The sequence below is a fragment of the Eulemur rufifrons genome, chromosome 6 (assembly GCF_041146395.1).
Source record: "Eulemur rufifrons isolate Redbay chromosome 6, OSU_ERuf_1, whole genome shotgun sequence".
In the NCBI taxonomy this organism is placed as follows: Eukaryota; Metazoa; Chordata; class Mammalia; order Primates; family Lemuridae; genus Eulemur; species Eulemur rufifrons.
Window position 1 is genome coordinate 1,796,839 of NC_090988.1, and position 26,853 is coordinate 1,823,691.

A 26,853-nucleotide genomic window follows, 5' to 3' on the forward strand; every position below is an offset into this window, starting at 1 on the left:
GTCCCAGATTGTTGAAGGTTTAATGTCCCCATGGCAGGCGGAGGGGAGGCAGTAGCACATCGGGGCTTTTCACCAGCGCTCGGCCCTTTGGCTTCTGCTGTTGAAGGACTTGGCCTGCCATGAAGCGGCCCCAGTCGGGCCTTGGAGTCGGCGTCTGAGCTGGGCTCTGGCCCGAGCGCGCCGGGTCCCCACACCCACCCTGTGGCTGACTACATGCCTGCATCCACACACATGACCTGTGCACACTCTGCAACAAGAAGAACACACCAACACAGATGTACACATGTGCACACATGCTTCACACCCCACAGTCTGGCAGCCTTTCCCGGCTTCCTGGTCAGTTGTGAAACAGCCCAAGTGCCGCAGAAGTTTGCAGGATTAAGTTGGCCTGCAACCAGGGAAGCAAGGTTTGCACTGGCCGGGTGGCCGCTGGAGGATGCCCAGCACCAGAGGGTGTGGGCAGGGCCAGGGGTCTTTGGGAAAGGAGGGCAATGTCAGTGGGCAGGGTGTGGCGGGAGAGGATGCACGTGCTCCACAGGCTTCTCCCCTTTACGAACATGGGGGAGATGATGTTTGAAAAATTCTTTTCGCCATCAGCAGGGCCTCTGGGGGATTTCTGAGTTAAAAACGGACCTCTTGCCATTCAGAGAGGTCAGCACCTTGGGAGTCACTGAAATTAAGTGGCCCTTTATGGTTCATGGCTGTGTATGGTAGGCACAGGCAGGTGGCAGGGCTGGTCCCCAGTGCCAGGAGGAGAGAAAAATAAATTTGAAAAGATGGGACATTTCATAAAAGCTGCCTGATGCATGACCTGGTGAGGAGCGGAGCCACAAGCGCCCGGTGAGGTCGGTACATGCAGGGAGGTGGGCGCGGAAGAGGGCGGGGGCTGTCTTGCCAGGACGGCTGCTACAGCTGTCTGGTGGGCACAACCTCCTTGTTCACTGACCCACAGAAGTTGTTCCAGTTCTGCTTCCCTCTGCTCTCCCTCCTCCAGCCCCGTGCACACACCTACTCCCCAGCTGGGCAGGTGATCTCTCTGGCTGCCCACCTGCCTGGGCGCTTCCCTTCTGGAGCAAGGCCCTGTCCTCAGTCCAGGCCTCTGTGCTAGGGCTTGCAAGGGGCAGCCTAGGGAGATGCCCTGGCCCCCACCCCAGACTGCCGCACTTGCCGGGCCAGCCCTCCTCCCGCTGCTCAGGGAGAGAAAGAAGGAAAGCCGTACCTCGCCCGCTCGCCTGCCAGACTTCCCTCCATTCTCCCAGATCTAGGGCACCGGGCCTCCGCCAGAGAGCACGAGCCCTGCGCGGCCAGGGGCTCAGCTACTGCTAAGGGTGGGTACAGGTGAAGCCAGCGTAAAGACTGCACTGTAATGAGGCAGCTGGCGCCTGTGAAGAGGGCTGGATGAAAACAAGAGGAAGGGAGGGAGGGGAGCACAGACCAGACGAGGTTTCTCCATTCAGCTTCCCGACACTGCGGCTCATTTGTATTGAGACTGCACTTATGGCTAGCATGGGGCTGGGGCCCACAGGCAGCTGATAGTACTGGGACAGGGACAGGTGACAGGAGGGCCTGGGGCTGCACAATGGAGCAGGGCGGAGGTGGCGGCTCCCAGAGTGTAACTCAGTGCATCTCTGGATGGAGATCTCAGGCAACAGAAAACCAGGGCCCGGGAGGACGCAGCAAAGCTGCCCCCCTTTCCTTCATTTTTGCCACTGGACATAGACTCTTTGCTCTTTGGGCTCTGTTTTTGTGTGTTCAGTGAACATTGCTTTGAAAAAACTGCTAGTGATTTCCAAAAGTGCCTTGCAATCTGTTAGGCAATTTAAAACAAGATGTGAAATCTTGGGCGTTTGGATGAAAGGAGATTTCAAAGATTTCTGAAGATTACCCCTCAGACTATACAAACATCTTCTTCACCTCCCCATTCAATGCAGTGACTGAACTCAGGGTATATCATCAGATCCACAAATCTGCAGCCCAGGCTTTCCATCAAGGGATACCCAGTGTTTACACAGTTAAAGTTGCATAGCACACGTGTCTTCCACGGAGCATGCACATTGAATAAAAATTAAGCAGTCTATATCGCCTTTAGGATTTCTGTAGGATTCATGCAGAGATGTGACTTTCGTTTTTGAAAAGGAGATGCAATAATTTAAAAGCAAATTTCAAGGAAAAAAAATCCCCCATAACAAAACCATCCCCCTAACCCACTAGCTGTTTTCCTCTCCATACACAGTAGATGCTGACAGCTTTTGCAGAATCCTGAGAATGCCTTCCCACCCAGGTTATATGCGGTATGTCTCACACTGCAAGGTTCAGAACGTGGAGTTTAGGGAGGAGCTTTGCAGTCAGGGAGGCACAAGTTACAGGGCTTGTGAGGCTGATCTTTCTGCACGTGGAGTGTGAGCCTCTGGGTGTTCGGTGCATCCAGACCCTCTGGGCCAGTACAGGGAGCATCAGGACAGGCTAGCACTGAACTCAGGCCCTGAATGCCGGGCACACAAGGCAAGCCCTGTGTTTCCCCTCCATAAGTTGATACTCTTTCCTTCGAGGGATGTTTTCCCCAATCCCTGTGGCTGAGACAGGATGCAGCTGAGAGTTATTTGCAGACCACAGCTTGGATCAAGTTCCTGAAGTCTACATCCAACATAGAACCTATGGGCCATGCTGTTTCAAGGCAACCCAGCCTAACAGAGTCAACCACAACAGGGAGAGATGAAGAAAGAGAGCACAAGCCTCCAGAACATGGGCAACAAGACTTTCTCTGAGCTCCCCAGACCTACTCTCTGGGTTTGACCCTTTGCCCTGGGCCAGATGGCTTGCTGCTGGGATGAAAACCTTGCATCTTCAGGCACACTGAGTATCTCCTTCCCACCAGAGACACAAATATCTATGGGGTCTCCAGTGAGTGTGAAGAAGTAACTTAGAAACTCATGTTATCAAAGACCGTGCAAGGAATGCCTGTGAACTGCAAGGCAGTGCAAAACATTCTGGCCCAGCACTGTCCAAGAGAAGTAGAATATGAGAGCCTTGCATGCCAGCCACATAAATAATTTTAAGTTTTCTAGTGACCGTATCTTTAAAATAAAAAAGTACAAGTGAAATGGATTTTAATAATATATTGAAACATATTACTATATTAACTCAATATAGCCAAAAGATTATCATTTCAGCATAATTGATAATCAATGAGGTATTTTACATTTTTTTCCCATACTAAGTCTTCAGTATTATTCTACCTTTAGAGCACATCTCAGTTTTGGTCCCAGTGCTAGTGGCCATGGCATTGGACAGCGCAGGTCTAGCCCAGAAGCCCAGAGATCCCCACTGTACACCCTGCCTGGTTCTTCTCTTCTGAAGTTAGGGATTGTTACAGCCGCCCCGCCTGTCTTTTGCGCCATGGTGAATTATTCCCTTTGCAAATGATCAACAGAACAACAAAGTGCCATTATCACTAATACTCAGAAGATACAAGCAGCACAGGGTTCAGGACGAGAGATTTAAATAGCCTGGCATCTATTTCATCACGTCATTTCTTTTTGCATAATTCAATAATGGGATCTGATATGGTTCCACCTTAAACAAAGACATTTTTCTGGAAATCCTTGTTCCCTGCCAGCCGACCAGTCCAGCTTGCACATGAGCACTTAGAGGATATTTATGAGGTGCTGGCGACGGCTGGGCCTAACCCGCTGGGCTCTGAGAGTCACTGGATTGCCTTTGTTTCCCAGGGCGGGTGAGCAGACACCAGTCTTCGGAACCTGCTTTGTCTCCTGCCCACGGTGTGAGTCAGGCGCGCACACCAAACGCAGAGGCTGCCGCTGGTGCCACCAGAGCAGGTTACTCTCCTGCCGCTCCCTGAGGTATCAGCACAGCCCCTGCAGCTGGCCTGGTGTGCCGGAGCCAGGGATGAGCTGGCAAGTGGGTCCTGAAACTGATTGCCTTGGGGGACCCTCTTTGCCCAGGATTTGTGGCCTAGAGTGCTCGCGGCTTCTCCAGGAGCAGGGCAGCCAGTGAGCAGTCGCTGAGCACCGACACCGACTCGTGTGGGAGGGGCTGAGTGGCAGGGCTCGTCCCTGTCCTGGTTAGTCACTGACTACCTGCCTGGCCTTAAACAAGCCGCTTCACCCTGGAGTCTGCTCAGCCGTGTCTTCATTCCACTGCTCCCTGGACGACTATGAATGGAGCGCCTATCCTGGGGCAAGCTTGGCTCTGCAAACAGAAGCCCCGCCCACATTTCCATGGGGCGGGGACAAGAACTCCGCGGGGCACAGAGTGACAAGGTGCTGCTTTAGATCGGCGGTCAAGGAAGGCCTCTGAGAGGGTGACCTTCAGGTAGAGACTGGTGAGAGTCATATGGCTGGATGGAGTAGCAATGTTCCAGAAGGAAGGAACCCAGGGGAGAGACCGAGGAAGGAGGGTGCTTGGGGGTCCAGGAGCAGCTGGACTCTGGTGAGACTGGTGTGGAGGGAAGGCGTGAGAGGGACAGGGTTGTGGAGAGCACGTTGGGGGGTGGTGGGTGGGGGACACGCTAAGGACTTTGGATTGTGTCATAAGCCGTTAAGGATTTTGAGTAGGATGGTTAAATATTTGAAAGGATGACCCGAGCCGTTTGCCATTTGGAGAACCGAATGCAGGAAGGCAAGAGGAAAGGGGGAGAAGACGATGCCCCTGCAGAAGCCCAGGAGCGGAGCTGCTGGCGCTGGATCTGGGGGGCGCTGGCGGTCAGCTCTGGGAGGATTCGGCTACGACAGACCAAAGACTCTCCAGCAGGGACTCTGGGTTTCCATGAGCACCAGGAGCTGCTGCGGTCAGGTCGGTGTGGGAGGCATTGCTGGGCAGAGGGGAGACCACAGTGCAGAAGCAGGACACAGGCAGAGGGGCTCAGGGAAAGGCCCCCAACAGACCACACACAGGGGCCGAGCGCCAGCCTTGCCTCCTCCAGGTCCTAGAAAAGGTGCTCACCTCTCAAAGCCCAGCTCGCCTTCCTCCGGCGGAGTCCCAGCAGCTACCCCACAGGACAGTGGTGGGCAGCAAGTGGTAACATAACATGGACAAATGTTCCATAAATCACACTATGACTGTTGGGAACTATGTTATCATCGTTACTGTCTCTGGAGAGAAGCTCATTTGAGGGGCTGCTGGCTCGGAACCTCCGAGCCTTCCTGAAATCCTAGAATCTGGGAAGGTGGCCGAGATCCCAGTCACTGGTTTGGGTTAGTGGGAGTGAAATGTGGTGGGGCTGGGAGTTCCCCCGGCAGGTCTGAGACCACAGCTGCTCTGGGGGGGCCTCCCTGCTGGCCGCGCTCTCTCGCCTGCCCGCTCCTCTCCGGGCCGCTACCCTCGGTGACGCACCCATTCGCGCAGTTAGCACTCCTTAGAGATGCCGTCCGAGCCTGAATTCCAGCCCCAGAATATTACCTGAGCTGCTGACTCCCAAGCCAGGTAGACAACTTATCTGGATGTTCTATGGACTGTTCACAAGGAATCTCAAAGGAAGAGCCAACCTCCCTCCCGCGGCACCTCCTCACACACCTTTCCGCGGCGGCTGAGGGCACCGTCCTTCACAACTCCAGCTCCAGTCACCTGGGACTCTTTCCTCTCACCTACCTGCCTTCCAGCTGAGCCCTGTTAATCCTGTCTTTGGTACGTCCCTTATGCACCTGTCCTTTTCATTTCCATATTCCATACTTCATTACCATCACCTGAGTTCCAAACTTCATTATTTCTTATCTGGGGTATTTTACTAACAGCTTAACCTGTCTTTCTGACTGTCCTGTCCTCACTCGCTGTGCGCCGTGAGCGGTGGCTTGCTAGTCTTACGTCTCAGCTCTTGTGATACATGCCACACGCCTGCAGCCCCTGTTCAGCACCTGCTCCTCCCTTTTATTTTTGTCTCCTCGCACTTAGACCCCATGGGTCACCTGGTATTTCATGAAGACTGATGTTCTCTCTCTTCAGACCTTTGCTCGTGATGACTGCTATCACCATCATCACCCTCCTGGTCCTTTCCCTGAGGTATCAGTGACACTATCATGTCAGCCTAAGGAGAAGGGACTACTCCAGCCCTGGGGGAGGAAGGAGGAAGCCGGTGCTCCAGGGATTTAGAGGACTTGCCCCAGGGGTGGAGGCAGGACCAGAAAGCCACGCTCCCTGGCCATGCGGCTGCGCTCTCCCTCCACCCTGTGGCTCCTCCACCGGACCTCCTGTCTCCGTTTCTACAAAGACCTGACCCTCCTGGACTCCACCTCCTTCACCCACACTCCCCAGGCTCCTGCTTCCTCCCCCACTCTTCTCACTACTTCTCCACTGTGATAAAGAATGATTTGGTCATGGGCTCTGCTGAGACCCACCCCGAGAGGCCAAGTATCTCCAACGGGATAGGGAAGAGCATCTTATTGCTAAGTTATTCCCAAGAGGGGCTGTACCTGGGCCTGGGCCAGACACAAAACACAAAACATATGTTCCCCAAGTGTCTGCATGGGGTCTTGGGGCCTGACTCTCACCTGGCTTCTGAGGGCTGCATGGGCCCCAGAGAGCCAGGTGGGCTTCCTGGCCCCACTGCACCCCCAGCCTTCAGTGCTGGGGCCTTCTCTTGCCTCAGCTGCCCGGGGAGTGACTCGGGCTCGCGGCCCAGCACCACAGCACCATCTGCTGCAAATGCCCCAAGTGCGGCTCTGCAGGCCCAGCCCCACCGGGCCCAGGGTCTTACCTGGATCCATTCATGTGGTCATACTCCCGCTTGACATTGACCCTCACCGGCTGGTTGATCCACTCCTGCTGCGGTGGGAGGGGGTTGATTTTGTGGGGCTGCCCGTAGTCAGGACTCCCCGAGGCGGTCATGTCGGCCTTGGGGAGATGGGCGGCCGCTCCGTACGCAGAGTCAAAGAGAGACTGGTCGTCGCTCACCACCGACAGAGCCTCCTGCAGGGCCAAAGAAGAGATAGAAAGCCCGTGTCACTCCTCACCCAAGCAAGTGGCACTCTCGCTTTGAGCTGGCAGGGTGGCCCTAGGCTGCCCTGGGACAGCTTGTCCGGAAGTCCCAACTGTGCCCACGGCTGACTGATCACACTCCGGGGCAGGTTTACCCTTATGCAAACTTGATGGGTTCTTTGCAGGAGGGAGTTTGGGCAGTGGAGTGGGGAGGGGGGACTCCTAGAAGTGGGTTCATTTGTAGGGTTTATAGGCTGGGACCTCCGAAAAGGAGGGCGGGGAGGCAGAGGCCAAGAATAGTGGTGACACGACGCGGAATACAGTGTGGCAGCGTGTGAGTGCTGGACTCTTTCAGATGTGAGCAGGAATGTGTCTTATACCTGTGTGGCGTCATCGAGCTGGGGAAAGGAGCTCGAGCATTTACTTTACAGGTGAGGCCAGTGAGACCCGCCCAGAGAGGTTACATGTCTGGCTGGAGGTCATACAAAGAAAGGGTGGGGCCCAGGCTGTGGCTGGTCAGTTTCAGGGTCCACAACTGTGAACAGGAATCAGAACAGCTTTTTGACAGGGCTGACAGGCGGGTCAAACGAGAAGACCTGATGCAGGGGTCTAGCTCACAGGACTGCCCAGCACCTTGCTGAGGGGCTGTCCGGGCTGTGCCGTAGCGTCTTACGGATCCCAGGTTTGATGCCCCAGCCTGGCAAAGGGCAGGGAGGAATCCAGGTATGTGGGGGCCGTCAGGGCGAGACCTTCCGAAAGACGTTGTTGGGTGCCCCCACTCATCTGTTCCGTCACCCCACTCGGGTTTGGCGTTTGGAGGTCATGGACGGAGGAAGGGAGCCTTGCCCGTTCCCGACATCGTCCACCAGTCAAAGCTATTCCAAGTCACACTACATCGCAGGGACCCAAGGTCATTACAGTCCTGTAATTGTCCCAAGTGAAGTTTACTGCTGTTAAGAAAAGATGGTTAGTTTTCAAAGAAAAACTGGGCAAATTAACAGAGTTTAGTCGAGCAAAGAATAATTTGCGAATCAAGCAGCTCCCAGAACCGGAACAGGTTCAGAGTGACTCTGGGCCTGCCACATGGTTGGACAACATTTATGGACAGAAGAAGGAAGGTGACACACAGAAAACGGGAGTGAGGTTCGGAAACAGCTGGGTTGGTTACGGCTCAGCACCGGCCCCCTCAGCGCGGCGTGAGCAGCTGGCGGACCCTGCGGCTGGTACCAGAGAGGGTTACAGTGTTTGCACGTCCAGCCGGGACACAGCTTGCCATGTATGGAGAACCTTCAGGCTGACCTTAAAATATGTAAGGAGGCAGCGTTAGGCTAAAATGACTTTAACAGGAATAACTGTAATCATACACTCTATAATTGTGAAGAACCCATGGAGTAACACATGACAAATGCCGGGAACGGTCTCTGGCACACAGCGATACTGAACAAATGTCCGCTGCGACGATTACCAGTATTCAAAGATTCCCGTAGGCACCTGCTTTGTGCCGAATTGTGTCTCCCCAGAGTTCTTATCCTGAAGCCCTAACCCCCAGCACGAGAGTGTCTGGAGACAGGGCCTTCAAAGAGGTGTCTAAGTTGAAATGAGGCTGCTAACGTGGGCCCTAATCCTTATGTGAGGACACACAGACACACAGACAGAGCCCAGTGGCGTGTGTGCCAGAGGGCAGACCACGCAAGAACGCAGGGGAAGCCAGGGAGAAAGGCCTCGGAGGAAACCAGTCCCACCCGCACCCTGATCTGGGACTTTGGGCCTCCAGAACTGTGACCAAATACATTTCTGTTGTTTAAGGTACCCAGCCTGTGGCATGTTGTTATGGTAGCCCTAGAAAACTAACACGTCACCTTTACTTGAAAATATAGTGACAAATGAACAGCACCTTTAAATCTGAGATTGTCTACCTTCCTTGTATAATTCACATTCCTGACTCGAATGTCTCCTCCAAAACAAAAGCCCTCCACACGCCTGTAGAATTACAGTCTGCCCCGCCAGCCAACTGTCACCCTCCGTCCCAGGGCCACCCTCCACCCCAGCAGGAGAAAAGCCACACTTCAAAGAGAAAGCTCTTCTGCAGTGGTTTCCAGCTGGGATCGGGGAGGAGTGCTGGACGTACTCCAGGAGTCTGCTTCTGCCGCTGAAGGCTTTGCATAGACGCATCCAGAGGTGCCTTCGAAACGGAGCTGCCCACACGATATTAAAAGGCTCACGCCCCCAGCTGAGGGGCTGTCCCTCCATTTAGAGCCGGGATCTGGGATCTGCTGGGATCCTTCTTCATCTTCCACCTGATGCCCCTGTGTAGCGTTAGAGGAAGGCTCTGTTTCTTGGAACTCTTTGTTCCTTGGTTGTTACATCTGCTTTCCGTTTCAGTTGCGGATCAGCCCTGGCTCCATATTCCACCTGGCACAAGATTCCAAGTTGAAAAGTGCGACGTTGTGTTAATAACCTTTCAGGGGGCTGACCCTGAACCCATGGAAGTCCATGAAAATAGAGGATGCATCACCTCCTAGGACTTGAAAGTGCCGGTCTTGTGATAAAGCTGAAGAACATTCGCCACAGCTCTCTGCAAGAGAGCTCACACCTGAGGAACCAGGCACTGTCTTATGCTAGGGAGGGTGGCTCACGTTCTTGGTGAATTCTGCACAAATCTTGGAGTTTACAGTAAAATGATTTCTTCCACTTCCCTCTTCCAGGTTAGTGGGGAAGATGATGGAACAGCAGAGGCAAAGAGGCCTGAGAGGCAGGACCGGGAATAGGTCCCCACCACCCTCATCCCAAAGAAGGGGCCAGGTAACAGGAGAAGGCAGGACGGGCACGTCCAAGGACAATCAGGTGGGGAAACCTAAGACTCACAGTAGAGAGGCTGCAACGGACAACCGAGAGGATGGAGCTGGGGGTTCTGGACGCAGACTTTGGAGAGACTGCGTAAGGAAACGGGTGGCATATAGTGAAAAAAAAAAAAAAACACATTACGGGACAGAGTGCAGGCAGTGAAAGGGTGCAAAACCAATCTGAACTCATTTTGGAATAGAAGTTTCCTTTGGAATACAGCTCTCAGTCAAAGGGAACCCCGGTCAAGTGGCAGCGTCGCAGGAAGAGGGTGCCCTTATTCAGCCCAGAGCACTCCCACTCCCGCCCGGTCTGTGGCCCGGGCCAGGCACACGCGCCTCCCGCTGCATCTTGTCTCAGACTCTTCCCTCCTTGACTGCACATCTGCACACTCTCCCTCATTCGGCCCACGCTGCACCCTCCCGGGCTGGGTCTGGCTCCCTGACAAGTTGTGCATGCTGCTGTCACCCTGCCACGACCCTGCTCAAAGTGCCCGACAGCTCCCTAGAGATCTGCCACATCTGTTCTCAGCCACTTGCTTTCCGAGGGTCAGCTTTGCCACCTGCCCGCCCTTTCGTTTCACCACTCCCCTCACTACAACCGTTGCCGGCTCTAACCACTCCCACTGCTCGCTAGACACGCCCCCCTCAGGTGTACTTCTGCGTCTTAATCTTGCTGGTGCTTTGCTCTATCCTTTGCCCTTTCACCTTCACACACCATCGCTCCTTGCCACTGTGTAAGTGAGATCTTCCTTACACACACACACCCCTTCTGTTTGCAATCATTGGTAGACAAAGAACTTTTTTGCCTGTGACAACATGGAGAAAAGAATTGGTGGGTCAGGAAGAGAGAGAAGCTGAAGGAGCAGGTTTCCTGTCTGGCTCACTGGGCTGAATTTGAACATCCAGTATGGGCTGGGGGATGGGGTGAAGGCCACTAAGTGGGAATAAAAGACTTGGGGAGATTTGGGGCCCAGGTGGAAAAGTAGAGTTGGGGAGAACATTCTTGCTGGTGCTGCAAGGAAATAGCACCCCATCTGCCAGTCCAGGCTGAGAGCCTTGGGAGCACCCCAAGACCAAGACCTCGGCAAGTACACTGTGCCTTTTATGATGAAAGCGACAGGGGGTTTGGGAGACGTCTCCAAACTGGAGATAGTGGGCCTCAAAGAGGGAGACAGGAGGAGGGCCAGAGAGACAGACAAGGGGGTGGCCCTGGGTGAGGGTGGCTGGCGACTGTGTCACTGCTGGCAACTCGCAGGAGTCACGGCAGGGGAAAACGGGTAAGGCGATGTGGGTGCAGGCACCGAGGGGCTGCTGTCCACAGGTGAGGAGCTGCCGAGCTGGCAGACATTCCAGTGATACGCTTGGAGCTAGTTACACACAGGTAGCTGCTGCTACTTCACGTGTGTCTTATAAAGCTCTTGACTTAAACTCTTAAAACTTTTTAAAGCTTAAACTTAAAACTCTTTACAGGAATGAGCAAAACTCTTTACAGCAATAAGCAAATTGCTGGTGTTCAAGAACTTCCCACTGATGGACTGTTGCTAAGTATTTACCTTTGGGATGACAGACTAGGTGTGGAAAGAACACCGCATTCGAATTCACCACTAATTCTCAGGGTGACTAAGTCCCCTCTGTTTCAGATGACTTCACTTCTCCTGTTGACTTGGGATACTGATGATTTCATTCAAGAGAAGACAAGTTATTCTTTAAAAGACTTGTGGAGTCCACGCAGCTTTAGACGATGTTACATAAAACTGCCTTCAGAGGGAGAAGGATAGGAGGGTGGGCTCCTGGCCCTGTGCAGTGCTCAGCTCCGGGTTCCTTCTTGGCCCACAGTTGTCACTGTGAAAGGAATCCCTGAACTGGCTTGCTAATTGGATTCTGAGAAGCACTTTGCTCTGCAGGTCAGGCTGCCCCGGTCCCTCAGCCACCGAGTCCTAGACCCAGAGGGTGGCATACGGTCCTTTGTTCCAAGCAGAGAAGTGCCTCAGCCCATTAGTACCCACTGGTGCCTCTTTACCAGGGAGCTCAGCAAGGGCACTGCTTGGGGTGGCAGTGTGAGTTCTGAGCTAATGCATTGGACTCACATTTGCCCATAGAAATGCTTCCTTCCCACCACCCTCTGCTGATCCTGGGTGCCAGTGGGGCCACGACGCCAATGATGCACTTGTCTGGGTGGGGACTCTCCTCACCCAGCTTGGGTGAGGAGTCTTTAGCACATCACTTACAATACACCATGTGTTATCATTACAGAAAACAAACAGATAAGATTAGCAGACAATTAGCAAAGCACTTATTAAGGGCAAAACAGTTTACATGCGTAATCTAGTGTAATCCTCCTAGCAATTCTATTATCATCTCCATGTTTTCAGATGAGAAAATGGATATTCAAAAAAGTGAAATAACTTGCTCATTCACACAGCAAATGAGTGTAATCTGGGGTTCAAATCTACCTGAGCACATAACCGCCACTGTTCACAGATTTCTTCTTGTGAATTTTCTGTCTTTCCAATTAGAACATAATCTCTTTGAGGGCAATTCTTGTATGAATTGTAATTTAAAGCACACTCTTTGGAGCTACAGAGATTTGAGTTCCAATCTAAGTTCTATCAGTTGCTCATTAGGTACCCAGTACGATTTATCTGTACTCTATGAACTTCATTTCCTCATTTGCAGAATGTGTATAATAATGGTATCTAACCTGGTAGATTTTGAATAAAAGTAAAATGGGATAATATAAGTACAGTACCTAAATCAAGTACCTGAAGGTTTTGGAACATTGTAAATAATTAAAAGTTAAAAAAAAAATTGAATGAATTCCAATGCTGAGAAATGGCGTGGGAACCACTGGCTTGCAGATGGTTGGGGAGGGAGTTCAGACAAAGCCAGAAGCCTCTTTCTCTCCTGCATTGGTTGTTTAAAAGATCAGTTGCCTAAAGTTCAAAATTTTTAGAGGGTTTGGTGATTCTGAAATGCAGCTTCCATGGGCTTCTAAAGACAGAACCTATTTCACTAATCTGCATTTCCATTATTCATTTAAAACCATGGATGTTGTCCATAGTAGGCTCAGCCCTCTCCATGTCTCTGGCTTCGGAGTCCAGGCCTCTCGGTGGCACAGCCAAGGCTCCGTTCAGGAGCCCTGCAAGAGAGAGGAGGCATCTAGTGTGGAGACGATGAGAGTAGGGGGCCAGCACCCACTCATAGTGCTGCTCATGTACTGTGCTCGGTAAATATCAGAAGAATGCCATGTGTATGTCTGTGAATTCACTAATAAAAAAATTTCACTTACTTTGGAATTTGTTACATACATGTGCATGTATGTATTTTTCCTTTTTCCCTCTAATAGTCACAGATGTATCTTCCAACACTGTTTTCCTCAGATTAACCTAATACCGAGTTCCATGTGCACATCAGTGGGGTGACGGGGATGTGGTCAGAGCCCTGCCGCGGCCAAACTGGCATCTCCGCTACTTAGCCAAGCAGGGATGGAGCGTCCAGAGCGGCCAGGCAAGGTGGGGAGGGTGCCTGGAGGATCTCCCGTTCTATTCAGGAATACATGAAAGAAATTTCTGTCATTGTCCCACGGCAGGAAGGCACAAACAGGGTTCACAGTTACGAGTCAAGTGGAGTTAGAGGAGGAAAATCCCAGACACCACCAGGGACAGGAGACTCCCTCTGCTCGTCCTCACACTTAGGCCACTTTTGTTTCTGATGCAGAGAGAACCCCAGACATGGGGCTAAGAAGCACTAATGTCCCACCATGTCCTTCCCACTCCTTTCCCCAGCCCTGCCTGAATCTCCTAAGGACAGTTTTCTGTGGCCAATGACCTTTGCTGGCAGCCGGGGGCGAAAGGAATGTCAAAAGCAGCCAGACGGAGCTCCCTGCTGCTGCCCTGCTCAGTGGGTCCACCTCGCTGTCCCAGACCAGGGCTCTGGAAAGCAGATCTCTGGCCTATCCATTACCCAGGGTCACCACGGGAAGCACACTAGCTTGGGCTTTTCATTACATTCTTTGCATAATGACATGAAGTCCCTTCTCTTGCCAGCCAGAGAGCATAGGAAATGCAGATACGACGCATGGGTGCAAAGCCCTCTGTGCCCTCTGCCTTTGGAACCCAGCAGGCTCTGCAGTGGTGGGGTACTCAGCCTGGGGTGGGGTCACTCCAAGTCACCTCTGAAGTACTCAGAGGGGGTGGCTGCTGGTCATCAGGTCAAGCTTTTGCCTCTCTCTCCTCCCTGGTTACCTGCCACGCGCCCCTCTCTGGCTCATCATTTCCACCCACAGAGGCAAGTTTTATGGAAAGTTGGATGAGGAACGTCGTGGAAACATCAGTCAGCACGAGTATTAACTGAAAACTCCTTTGCACAGGGCACAGCTGTATGTTCCCCAAACGGCTATCGCAACACTTCCAGTCTCTGCCTCTCTCCGTCAAAAGGCAGAGTTTATTTCCTTTCCCCTTGAGTCCAGATGAAGCTTTATGATTGCCTCCACAAATGGCCCTGCACGACTTTCAAGACTAGGTGATAAAAGGCATTATTACTTCCACCTGCTTCTTGTTCTCTCTTGGGCCTCTAGGCCTTGGAAATCAGCCACCATGCTGTGAGGAAGCCCAAACGAGGCCAAGCAGAGAAACTGTTCGGAGAGGCCCACACAGAGAGGAACGGAGGCCCCCAGCCGACCACAGCATCAACCTCCAAACTTATGAGTGACGGACCTTCAGATGAAGGTTGACAGAACTCGTGAGCGTAACGGTTGGTTTATGCCACTAGGTTTTGGGGAGATTTCTTATACAGCCACAGTAACTGGAACGTTTCCTATCACTTCAATCAGCAACTACAGAACCCATGTTCAAAGGACATAGAGGTGATTGAATATCTTCTCACTGTGATTATTGATGCTGGCTGGCAGCAATAGGCACAGTGACCAACCAGGGGAAACTGAGGCACAAAGCAGAACATAACTTGCCTAGGTTCCAGTGAGGGAGAGTCAATGTCACCAGTAAAACTGACTCCTCCAATAACCATGTAGCGGGATTACTCCCAAACAACAACAAAGCAAACAACAACAAACAAAACCAAACAAGGACCACTTTTTTAAATTAGAAAGAACAAACAGAACAGAAGTTTCCAAGGAACGTTTACAATCAGTAACTCATTTAACTTTTTAAGATGTGAGTTAGGATCCTCACATTACTGAAAAGGAAACCGAGGCTTACAGAGGTTCTGTCCTTGCCTGAGGTCCGTCAGCTGCTGAATGTGCACACCAGCTGCCCGGCCGCAAAGCTTAGGTTTGTCCCCCAAACCGTTTCCAGTCGGCTGCCTCTAGACCCGGCGCTGGCCGCACTGCCCGTCCGCCACTGAGCCCCCGAGTGCCTGGCTAATTTTTAAAGTCACCTTATGAACATCATCCCTCCTCCCAAGTGCCTGCCCCGACACTTAAATCTCCACTGAGCGGGGAGGGGCTCTGCCGTGGAGGACCCAGAGAAACCAGGCAGCCAGCTGGGTGCCTGGAAGACGGACTCGGAGCACTTTGCCGATGAAAGCACTTTGTTCAATGGTGTTTAATAAATTAAGGGTATGAGCCTACATGAGCTCAGAGAAGAGGATCTCCGGATTCTCCGGCACCCCCTCAACACAGCCCAGAACTGGGGCCCGCTGCTCACCACGGCTCCCGTTAGCTGCCGCTCCAGGTCTCCCGTGGGTTTTTACCTTCGCCTGTTGACTTTGAGTGTTCGCAGTCACTTTTTTGACCATAACCACATTTAAAGGGCATCTCTAAAGATCAAAGTTGAATTCTCCTCCCACAGAGAATGATTTTACTGCTGAAAAGAAAAAAGTGCTGAATATGGAAATTCACAGGATGAGAGACAGAGGCTCATCGGAGCCCCAAGAAAAGAAAACTTTACGGTATGTTTTACTTTCTGTTTCTTTACAACGGGCCAGACCCCCATCCAAGCTGCTTTTTCTAAATGACAGACAGCGGGAACCCCAAAAGGGTCAGCAATGCTCTGCTGTGCATAATTCTTCACGTTGGACCATCCAGGACCAAGCAGCTCTCAGATAATAAAGGGGTGACCTGACCACTAGGGTGGGCCCTGTAGTGTCAAAGGGATAGGACAGTGACAATGAGATGCCGAGACTTACAATAGCTAAAAACTGGGACGGTCTCTTCTGTAAGACAGAGCCAGTGTTCTCCTGCCAGTCCTCATGGGCAGGAAGGGTTACACAGAGCCCTCACTGGCCCCAAAGGGTGATGATTAAAAGGGACCACCAAACCCAGATGATGCCATGGGGAGAACCAGCAGGGCCACAGCGCAGGATGGCCGCCTAGGTACAGCAGCAGAGGTGGTGTCCCACGTCTTTCACCTGGAGTCTCTATTCTGCCTGCTTTCACTGGACTGGCTGCACCAGTCATTAAAAATCCTGCAGTACTGGAATTCTGCCACCCAGGTGCTACACTGCACCGTCCCCGAGCCCTCCTTTCCCTCCTCTGCCCTGGGATTCCTAAAGGGCCAGTGGTGGGCACTGCTCCAGGGCAAGGGGCTGGTGCCCGGTGCCATGCCTTACGGGTTCTTATGGATTTGAATGTTGTCCCTGCCCTGGAGAATGGTTTTCTGTTCTAGCAGCGGAGCCACATGGGGATGGGTGAAGATCTGGCCTCGGCTGGGGGCAGAGGGGCCCTGGCCATGTTGGCCGCAGATGGGGTGAAAAGGCAAAGGGCAAAGGCAGCAAACCGCCTCATTGCTCTCTTGACACGATAGGTTGCTGCTGTTAAACCCGACCCTGACAGAGGGCACAAGCTACCAGCTGGGCCAGTGTGGAGCTTTATCGGCTGTGCAACTTTGGGCAAGTCACCTAATCTCTTGGTTCCTGGGCATTTTAAACTGCCTTCCACTGAAGGGTTCGTGCTCCTCGACGATGACACGTGGCCAGACTTCCCTGACCACAGAGCTGGAAGCTTAGACGAGTGTTCGTCTAAGCAGTGGGGATAACTGCAGTGTTTCCTCACAGAGTCTGGATTTCACTCTTCATGGGGACGAGAGAACAGCCCGGGAGCCCTGGGAAAGTTCCTGAGTGTTGTTTCCACATCTTTGCAATTGTGAGTTGTACATAATGAGTCCGATGCGCACCGTCTAGGGGATGGACACGCTTGAAGCTCTGACTTGGGGGGCTGGGTGGGCAAGGGCAACATACATAACCTAAACTTTTGTACCCCCACAATATGCTGAAATAAAAAAAAAAGAGACATAGAGATTCAGTGAGAAGATCTAACAAAGAAAGTGGTAAACATGCAAATAAATCTAAATAAAAAGTGTACATAAAAAAAAAGTTCCTGAGTGTTCCTATTGCTTGAGAGAGAGAGGCCTGGTCTTTATGGGCAGCGGGACCAAGAGGATCTCCATCTGGGTCTGCAGGGACAAGAGAGGGTTCCAAGTGACAAAAAGAAGGGTGGGAGTGCGGCTGTTCAGTTCTGGAAGGATGGGCTCCCCCACGAGAGACTGACACTTCTCTTCCAGGGGTGGAGAGGGCAAGTTTTACAGTTTTTGTAAGCCCCGGGGAGAGGAGGAAGTGTAGGTGGCCTGTGCCCTCAGGTGTCTGACTCCTGGGGTCGTGGGAACTCTCCCATCCTTTTTCTCAGAGACCACTTCCGATGCCATGGGCACCCTGGAGAGAGGAACTGTGTTAATCCTATTGTTTTCATCCCTGGTTGCTCCCACACTTCCTGGCACCTAGTAGGTGTGCAATAAATTATTTTAATGAATAAAAACCTCAGTGCACAATGGGAAATGCAGAGACCCTGCCCCGCCAGCCCACACCTTTACTGCCAGCCAGACTTCCTCCTGTCTCTGTGCCTCCAGCAGTTTCAGTGAAGCCTTGCCCCCCAGGCTTGTCCTTTTTCTTTAAGCCAGCCACACCCAGTGACCATTTCTTGTTCAAATTTAAACAAGAAGCCACTGACTACTCTCCCCAAACAACCACTTGAAGTCCTATTCCTAGAAGCTACGATCTCTTATCCAACAGTTTCCTCCTGAGACAGTTGCCTTGGCAACCGGAGCCCGCACACCGGCAGGAAGCGCAGGAGGAAACGTGCACAGGGGCCTGTGATCTCATCCTTCCCGCAACACCCAAGGAGCACCCTGGCGGGAGGACGAAAGCAAAAGCCACCACACACACACACACACACACGCACACGTGCACGCACGCACCGGCGCCCTCGGTGTGGCTGGCAGCAGCCAGGGAGAATGCCATTTCAAGGTGATGGGCGGAGGAGACATGGCACGAGCGACTCCATTTTACTTCATTTCCTCTCAGGGCACGGGGAGCAGGGAGCCCCTGAATCCACTTCCCAGGTCTTCCGTGCGGCTTCCTCTCCATGATTCATGGCTGAGGAGCCGGCCCGGTGACCTCATGCCCATCAAGTCGGGAGGCCGCTCGGCCCAGAGTCCTGAGGGTGCAGTATTTCCAACCGGCACATCTGGACGAGCCATTCTATCCAAGGTGTTTAGTTCTTTTGTGGCCCCGGGGCATATGGTTACCATACTGTTGCAGCGCCATGTGGCAGAAACCTTGCGGATGGGAGTCGGGGAAGAGGCGGTGCCGAAGGAGGGCCACTCTCTGCCCTGCCTGATGCCCACGCTACCTCATTCTGACCCTCCTTCCCTTTCTCGCCACTCTGTTCATTTCCCCTGTCTCCTCTCTCACTTGCTCCTTCCCCTGCATTTTAAAATCCTGCTTTTCTTCTTGTTATATCAGACCCCACCCTTTCTGACCAGCACTCCTAACCTCTGGACAAGTATTTAATACACATTTCTTGATTGCTCTTTGGGTGTCTGGTGGCACTGATGGGGATCAGTTTTACTTCCTCTTTGCGCAATCCAGCCTCCCCTGCCAGGAACTGCCTTCCCATCCTCTGCCGACTCGAATCTCATTCACTCACCAAACTGTCAAACACCTCCTCCAGGAAGTCCCCCTGCTCATGCATGCGAGCCCACCACGGGAGCCTCTCATTCCACTGAAGTCTGTGTATGTTCTGCCTCCCCCATTGGCTCGCACGTTACCCTAGGCTGCCTTGTCACATTGCTTTTATTTGTATTTAACTCTTGCCTTCCATGGTAGTTTTCCATGGGTTTATGTTCTGTCTCTCCAACTAGCTTGTCCCTCAAGGGTGGATTTTCTTTGGGTTTTTCTATAGATGTCATCGCCACTTAATAGCTGCCTTGGTCCTTTCGTCTCTAACATGGGTACAATGACAGACACTACTTCAAAGGGTTGGTGTGAGGATTGAGTGAGTTAATCTGTGTAGAGAGCGCCCCACTCTGCTGGCCTGTGAGAGACAGAGCGCTGGCATCTTTGACACTGTGCCCATGGAGCCAGACTGTCAGCATCCGACTCCGCGCCTGGCACTTGCTAATCTTGTGACCTTGGTGCCTCAGTATCCTTTTTGGTAAAATAGGGAGAATGATAGTATTCTAACTCATGCCCATCACATAGTAAGCACTCCTTAAATGTACTCTTTTTATTATTGTCCACAAATTCTAATACAGGGAAAGCATTACATCTGCCTGGGCTTGCTTCTGTACCTTTAACATCAAAGGACTGAGCCAGATGATCTGCAAGATCTCTTCTCGGGCTTCAACCCTAAAATCTAGGTTGATTCTGCAACCCCCTTTGCCTGGAGCAGTTCCACTTTATGCCTGCTGTTCCAGAAAATGTCTGCTAGAGCCTCCTTTCGCTCTCAAAATTACCCCAGTTTGGATGCTACATTACATATGGCCACCCTATATATAAGTAAGCTCAGATGGTTCAGGGGACATAAGCTTCACGGCCCTTTGGTTGTCATCCTTGCTCTCCCTTCCAGAGAAGAGGGTAAGGGGAACTGAGGACAGCTTGGTCTATGCATGAGAGCCAAGCTCCGACCCCATCTCCAGTGCACAGCTGGTCCCTCAGTCGGCAGCCACCCTCCAGGCAGGCACCCACTGGGTTGGCCTTTGTCCTTGTCTGACCTGAATGCCAAACCCAGGCAGTCTGGCACTGGGGCCTCCTGTCTCTCGGCATCTATCTACAGGAAAAGCAGGTATTTTGTGAACAAGTCCTGCCACGGCTCTCCAGTGAAAACATCTCAGTGGGATTACATGGAGATGTTTTCTTTGTCAATCTCAGTAAAGCTATCTGAGCAGAAAACCCAGCTGAAAGCTACTGACGGTTCCTAGGGGCTTGAAAATGGTTTAGTTACTCTACAAAGGCACTTAGTGTTCTGCTCTTGGAAGCTTCTAGAGGTACTGGCCTTGCCCAGCAGGAGGCAAGCCTGTCTGTCTGCCTCAAGGACCTGTGTCATAGCGGCAGTGAGGTTTAATCATGGACATTCCAAAAACTTGTGGGAAATGGGAAACCAATCTACCAGGTGGAGATGCCCTGAGGAGATGACCCCAAAGCTCATCAAAAACTTCTTAGCTCCTTTTTCCTACTCAGTTCTATTCAGGATCCATTGTCAACGGCTTTCAAGTCCTTTTACTGCCACTTCTGCTTGGTTTTCTGTGTAACTGAGATCACCCATGTTCGTTACGGGATTGGTGCTGCTCACGAGAAGGCCAAAGTCCCTGATGACAACCTGCCCGGCCTCGCCTCTCTCGGGAACCTGCGGCAGCAGAATGCACACGGGAACCTCGTGGTTTCCTTGCTCCTTCCGATCCTGAACCAAGAACGGTCTCAGGTCCAACATCAGCCTGAGCGGCTCATAAAATGTGTTGAGGATTTTGGAAAAGACTAACAAATGCATACACTTCAGCATCAATCTTATAGTAAAATCAGAATTAAGAAACAAAAAGGTTTACCTAAACCTTTTATTCATTTACATAGAAAGAAGCTGAGCTCTTTAATTTGGTCCAGTGGAAATTTCTGAGATGATAGGACTGTTCTAAAATCTGTGTAATTCAGAGCCACTAGCCACGTGTGGCCATTGAGGACTTGAAATGTGGCTAGTGTGACTAACTGAATTTTTAATTTTCACTAATTTTAGTTAATTTAAATTTAAACAGCCACAGGTTACGAGTGGATACCATGTCGGACAGCACAGGCTGCAGACACTTGTGTTTGGTGGACAGACTACACGCTACTCAAAACACGCAGAGGGGTATTTCTGCAACATGTCCTGTCTCACGATGAGATCATGAAACATATTTATCACACAGAAGAGCATTCATTCATTATGCATGCATTCATTTAACAAATATTTATTGGCATCTGCTATATGCCAGGCACTGTGATAAAAGTCAGAAATATGTCCATGGAAAAATGATGCTCTGGAGTTTTAATGGTATTTGTTTATTAACATAAAATTAGGAGAATTACAGGGCTTTTCCTCCACTGATCTGGCTATGTCTCTGCAGGGAACTAAACAGGTGACAGTTACGCATATTATTCTGGGACTAGGGGCCGTCAAGTAAGGAGCGAAGGCCTGCTGTGCTCACAGGCTGGGAGATGACATGGGAAGGCGGAAGAGCCTGGATCAGATGCGGTGGGAATTATGGGATGTGTGAGGTAAATCAAGTAAGAACAAGGTCTTCGAAAGCACTCCGGGCAGGTGAGGCGCTCACACGTGGCGGCGGTGCACTGCCAGGGCCTGCAGCCGCCCCCGTGCAGCGGCTCAGAAAGCCACCAAGCAGCCAACCCATTGCCTCAGGAGAAGGCGGCAGGATGTGAAGTAAACAGAGATGACACAATCAACCGCCAAGGAGGGGGATTTCAGAGGGGGCAGAGCAGCGAATGGAGCAGAAAGGTAGCACTTCGCCGACCCTGGCTTTTCCTGGTCACAGAGAGCTGGCAAGACCTCAGGTGAACACAGCACATGGCAGGAAGGAGGAGGGGCACAGAGCACACCCCAAGGGCCGTCACAGCACTGGCATCTGGAGTGATCTGGAAGGGCAGGGCCGAGAGCCCTGAAGCAAGACACCCCTGTGTCCTGAGCACTGGTGGCTCAGGCCCCAGAGATGGGGATCTCAGTGGGCCACGTGACTGTGTTTTTAAACCAGAGCTTGCAGACTGTGGGCCTCTGGCCCCTTAACACATCACTTGGTGCTTCTTAAATGTCAAGCCCGAACCCGGGGGCTCTGGCATGCCACCTATGGCCAGCAGCCCTTCCCTTTTCCTTTGGGTTAAGAACATTTGCATGAAAACAGGATCTCTGCCACTGCACATTCTCCGTGCTCTCTCCACCAACCTTCCTTTCTGTTCACCCAGTGCCCACCCTGGTTCCCTCAGGCTGTGGCCCAAGTATAATCTAAGCAACTGCCCACTGCCCCAACTCTAGTAAGTGGCCCAGTGGGTAGGGGCCCACCACTCTGAGGGGAGGACTAAACAGTACTAATCCACGCCACGTCCCGACTGTCAACATTGTCTGATCTGGTTGAGAAAGATTTGATCTAGAACGTTTGCCGAGGTAGCCCAAAGGGATTACTGAACTGCACTTTTGGAGGGGCATCCGCCCCCTCCCAGCACATTAACCCTCCTAATTATTTTTAAATTAAGCTAATTCTAAAATATTTGCATTCTCTAACAGGGCAAGTAGGGGAAGAGGAGGGAAACAAAAAGTATCTTGAAACCATGACCAGGCCAGCCTAGCAGAAACGAGTTGACCAGAAACTCCCTCCCTAAATGGGAGTCTTGTTCTTTGATGACCCGACATTGTTCAAGGATTGCTCTGAGTTCATTTCAGGACTACCGTGGGCCATGACTTCTGTAAGCACCAATGTCAGTGTGAAAGGGAAGAAGTGAGTAGGTAGAAAAAGGGTTTTCTTTAAACACCATTATTTGTTGCCATAGCAGATTTCCTCTTTGAGGCCTGTGTGGGTCCTTGGAGAGCTTTGTGGAGCACACCCTTCAGTCCGAAGATGACCTGGTCACTCTCCATCCATGCACACGTGTGTACGCATCCCTGAATACTGATTTCAATAAGCAGCTTCTCTTCCCGCCCTACTGTGGGCTGGAGGGTTTCTTGGGAGATTGCTCTCGGCCCGCACGGGGCGCAGATGCGGGGTGGAAGTTGGTGACAAGAGGCATCTATTCCCTTTCAATATCAGGGCGAGTGAGCCATGTGTCCCTCGCACGTGGGGACGGGAGGCCCGGCCAGAGCCTCCGGCCAGGCCTGATGCGGCTCAGACATGGCCCTTTGCTCCTGCAGGGGGAGGAAAATCCTGTCAAAACGGCTTAACGATCTTCCAATATTTCCACGCAATTAAGGCCACATCTGTCTCCCAGGCCCCCGCGCTCCTCTGCTAGTGCACAGACATGAACCAAACAGTCTGTCTTGCCGATCTGCAAGGTAACAAAGAGCTCCATTCATAACTGTAGGCACTTTCACCATTTTTTTCAAAGTAAAATAGAGTTTTCACTTTGAGAATAACCTGTGTGGCAAGCAAGTGAAGGATTTTTCCCCCCTAATAAATCAAATTCAACAGCCTAATAAAATGCTGGCTCCCCTCCCCCCACCCCTGCCTCTCTGCCTCCCTCCCTCCCTCCCCCTGGCCCACTCTCTGCCAACAATCCCTGGGAATAGGGAGTAGAGGGCGGACCCAGACGAGGCCGGGAAGGTGAGCTGGGAGCAGATGAAGGGAATTAAAATGCCTTTTGAAGGCTCACGGGCTCGATGGCAGATTAAGGACTGGGGTTGGTGCGGGCAGGGGTGAGGGGTCAGGGCACTGGGTGGCAGGCAGTCTGCCTTCTCCTCCTGCTCTTTCCCAACTTTCTCAGCCTTTCTGGGCTTTTTTCAAAATACTGCTTTTCTTCTCCTGCTCCCCCTACGCTGCCCATCCCCAAACATTCAGTAAACCTCCTGCTTCCTTCTTTTGCTGGGGAGGAACAAGAGAACCAAGTTCCTAAGGATGGAGCAAGTGCTCTTGGGCCACACCTGCAGCTGCAGCCCCAGCAGCAGTACTAGCCTCTCTGCTCAGGGCAAGGCTGAGAGATCTCCCGTCTTTGAAGCCTCCAGAGAGTGAGTTTGCGGAGATAAGTGCAGATAAACATCAAGTGTGGTGCTTATCCTCAGCAAACACAATCTTTTGAGGTTCTCTCTACTCACAGGCCATAGAGACTCTAATCAGAAAACAGAAGGGAAAATGCAAAACCAAGCAGTATTGCTGCTGCTTTTTCTTCTTCTTTTTTGTTTTGTTTTGTTTCGGTTTACACACTGGAAAGCCCAACATAGATACTGTAATGCAGGGGACTCCAGAGCAAAAACACAGCCTGGGTCTTCGCTTTGTTCGATTTTTTTTGGTGCTGACATCAGTGGAGGACGTCTTCACAGGCCCGGACATAAAAAGCATGAGCTAAACACTGATAACAATTACAATCTGCATAAAGCATTTTCTCTTCCAAAGTGCTTTTATGGTGGTTGCGTTATCTGGCCCTCAGGACAACTCTGTAGGAAGGTAGGACGGATGGTTTACGAGTAAAGAAACTGCGCCTGAGCTAGGGTATGTGCACGGTCACACAGCTTGAAGTGGGTGCCAGGAGGAAAAGCCAGACCTTTCTGGCTGTAAAGCTGGACTCTGCTCATTATATCCCATGCAGAGGCTCAGCAGCTAGATGATAAGCAGAAATCAGAATGGCCTTGAACTTGGGTGTCCCACCTGGAGGCACTGGGGGAGCTGGGCAGGCGGGCAGTGGATGAAGGGGGTGGAGGGTTTCTGCGCTTTGCATCACTTGAGTAATGGAGGAAGGTAGAGGCTTGGTTGTCCTGCATTTCCGTGCAGTGGTTGCACCTTACGTCTTAGCGTAGCACGTCAGCAGGAAGATGTGGGAGAGCGCTGAGCCTCAGGTCCAGAGTTCTGGTCTCTGCTCTAGCCCTGACCAGCTCTGGGGTCGTGACAGGGCTACTTGCTCTAAGTTTCAGGTTTCCCTTCTGTGAAGTGTGGCGGGAGGGTGGAGGGGAGGGATGGTGAGGCGAGCATGGAGAGTGTTTGCTCCCCATGTACACATTCTTTAAAAATTATACTACGATAATGACAATATTTTAAGGTGAAACATTGCCGTGACTTGTTAAGACTCGCACAGTTGGATAATAGATGTGGTGACGCTTATCCCTCCCTGCTTCAAGTTCAATGGTGCTGATGTGGGAGTCTTGGACTTGGGGAACTGCCGATGCCATTTACATCCATCAAGATAACAGGCTATTTCCACACGAGTTTTGGTTGAGCAATCCTGCCCCCAGTCACCAAGCCTTCCGCGGGATACACGTTATAAGCCCGAGATGTGCAGCTGAATAGAAAGTAAACCTGCCACAAAAGCCTCACAGGTAACATTACAGCAGAAGTAACTGGAACTCAGCCTAAAAGAGCATTTCCTGAGGGAAAAGGTGATTTATCATTCAAATGAGCTATCTTAGGAACCTCAATAAGCCCTCAATGGCTGCTTCTAGGATGGGAAGTGAGAGTGTGGGATACGGGGTGGGCAAGAGGGCTTTGACCTGATCTCTATTTGAATGTTCTACAAGAGTATATTCATGCAGTATGCATTTTATTAAAAATCATTTTTAAAAGATGGAGGAAAACCAGGAACATCCATGGATGAGTTCGTGGTTTGGAGACAGAGCTGGCCTAGAACTCGCTGGCGTCAGGGAGGGCACCGTGCTGCGGCGAGCTCGTGCCCCCGCATGGCGGGCTGTCTAGAGAGATGGGAAGCACGTGGAGGCTCAGTCATGCAAACCTCACTCTATGCTGCATGTCTTGTTTTTTCAGCTCCCAGTGATGGTGGTCCTGACAATGACGCTGGGGCGGGGGGTCAGAGAGTGCACCCATTTTACAGAGGAGGGATGGGGCTGAGCTGGCCCCAGGCCTGCTCTCCCTCTGTCCGGCTCCCACTGAGGGCCCAGGACCTCCATGGAGCTAGCCGGGTTCAACAAATTCAGTTTGAAAAGGGCCATCAGAAGTCCCTGTCCATTTACGAGTTAGGTCTACTGCAGAAATATGCCTCTTGAGCTCTGAAAGATATCCATTTTTTTTTTTTAACATAAACTTATATATCCTTTTGAAAATGGTTGGGGTTTGGGGAGGGAGGCTGGGCATGGTCATTTGGTTGGCAGAGTGTGGTTCCGTTACAACATAGACCAGGGCTTGTACCCAGGTGCTGAGTCAGGCTCTGCCCTCTGTGATGAGGGGTCTTCGTTTTGTTCATGGTCCCCCCTACACACAGCTGCAAACACATACAGAGATCCATAAATTACAATACATTTAGGAAACTAACACAAATTGCACCATAAATACTTAACTTATGCAAATACTATTATAGCAGAAAGTATGCACACAGGCAAAGCAGTAGCAGTCTTTTCTAGAATCTGAAAAATAGTCTTCTATTGATCATATATACAGTACTTGCTGAACATTTGCCTTGGGAAACCAGTAAGCAATGCAATTTCTTGGTATGCTATTAGTTATAGCCTTCTGTTTTGAGATGTTTCGGCTACGGTGGAAATGTTTATCTGTACCTGGCATGTTTCTGGGTATGTCTGAAATGGGCATGTCTCAAGAAATCTCTCCAGGGTTCTATATTCTGAACCAAAGTTGCTCAAGTGACAAACTGACTCAGGATATCAAGCCACCAATTAGAATTTCGAGTGTGACAAGCCTGCTACAAGTGTATACCTTAATCATGACCTCTAGGGTTTCAGAAGCCAGAGGGCTCATGCCACCTCCAAAAGCTGTAGCTGATCAATTCATATTACTTCTTTCATTGGAAGATTCCAGAGTGTAAGAATTATTATCAGGTCTTCTTTTTCTAGGGATTTCTGATTATCCTGCATATATTAAATGAGTGTATATAGCTCATCAGAAAGCAAAGCAAAGAATAATGTACTTATGTGGTGTGGGCGTTGGGGACCTGGGGGACGGCTGCATGTTCAGCTCTGGTAGCTTGCATTTCCTGTTTACTGGGCTTAGGTGAAGGGTTGAAACAGGAAAGTCTCAATGCTACCCTGGGTAGATGGCCTCATTGATCATGCCTGAGGAATCTCTGCCCAAGGATGGTCAATTTGGCCTCTGGATACCACGTGGAGGTTTTTAGTATTAGGAAACTTCAGGATCAACCACAT

The 26,853-nt window shown here is 51.4% G+C and overlaps 1 protein-coding gene across 4 annotated transcripts in view; it reads right to left on the reverse strand.

Annotated features, from left to right (window-relative positions):
• The window catches only part of FLI1 (Fli-1 proto-oncogene, ETS transcription factor), a 115,951-nt gene that overhangs the window by 42,625 nt on the left and 46,473 nt on the right, over positions 1-26,853 (reverse strand). For 3 of the 4 annotated variants that reach the window (XM_069468643.1, XM_069468640.1, XM_069468642.1), the window contains exon 2: positions 6,710-6,921. In XM_069468643.1, the coding sequence (XP_069324744.1) occupies positions 6,710-6,719 (10 nt within the window). In that variant the 5' untranslated portion in view covers positions 6,720-6,921. Of the gene's footprint in view, positions 1-1,219; positions 1,383-6,709; positions 6,922-26,853 lie in introns of all 4 variants that reach the window. The other variant, XM_069468641.1, reaches the window with a different exon arrangement.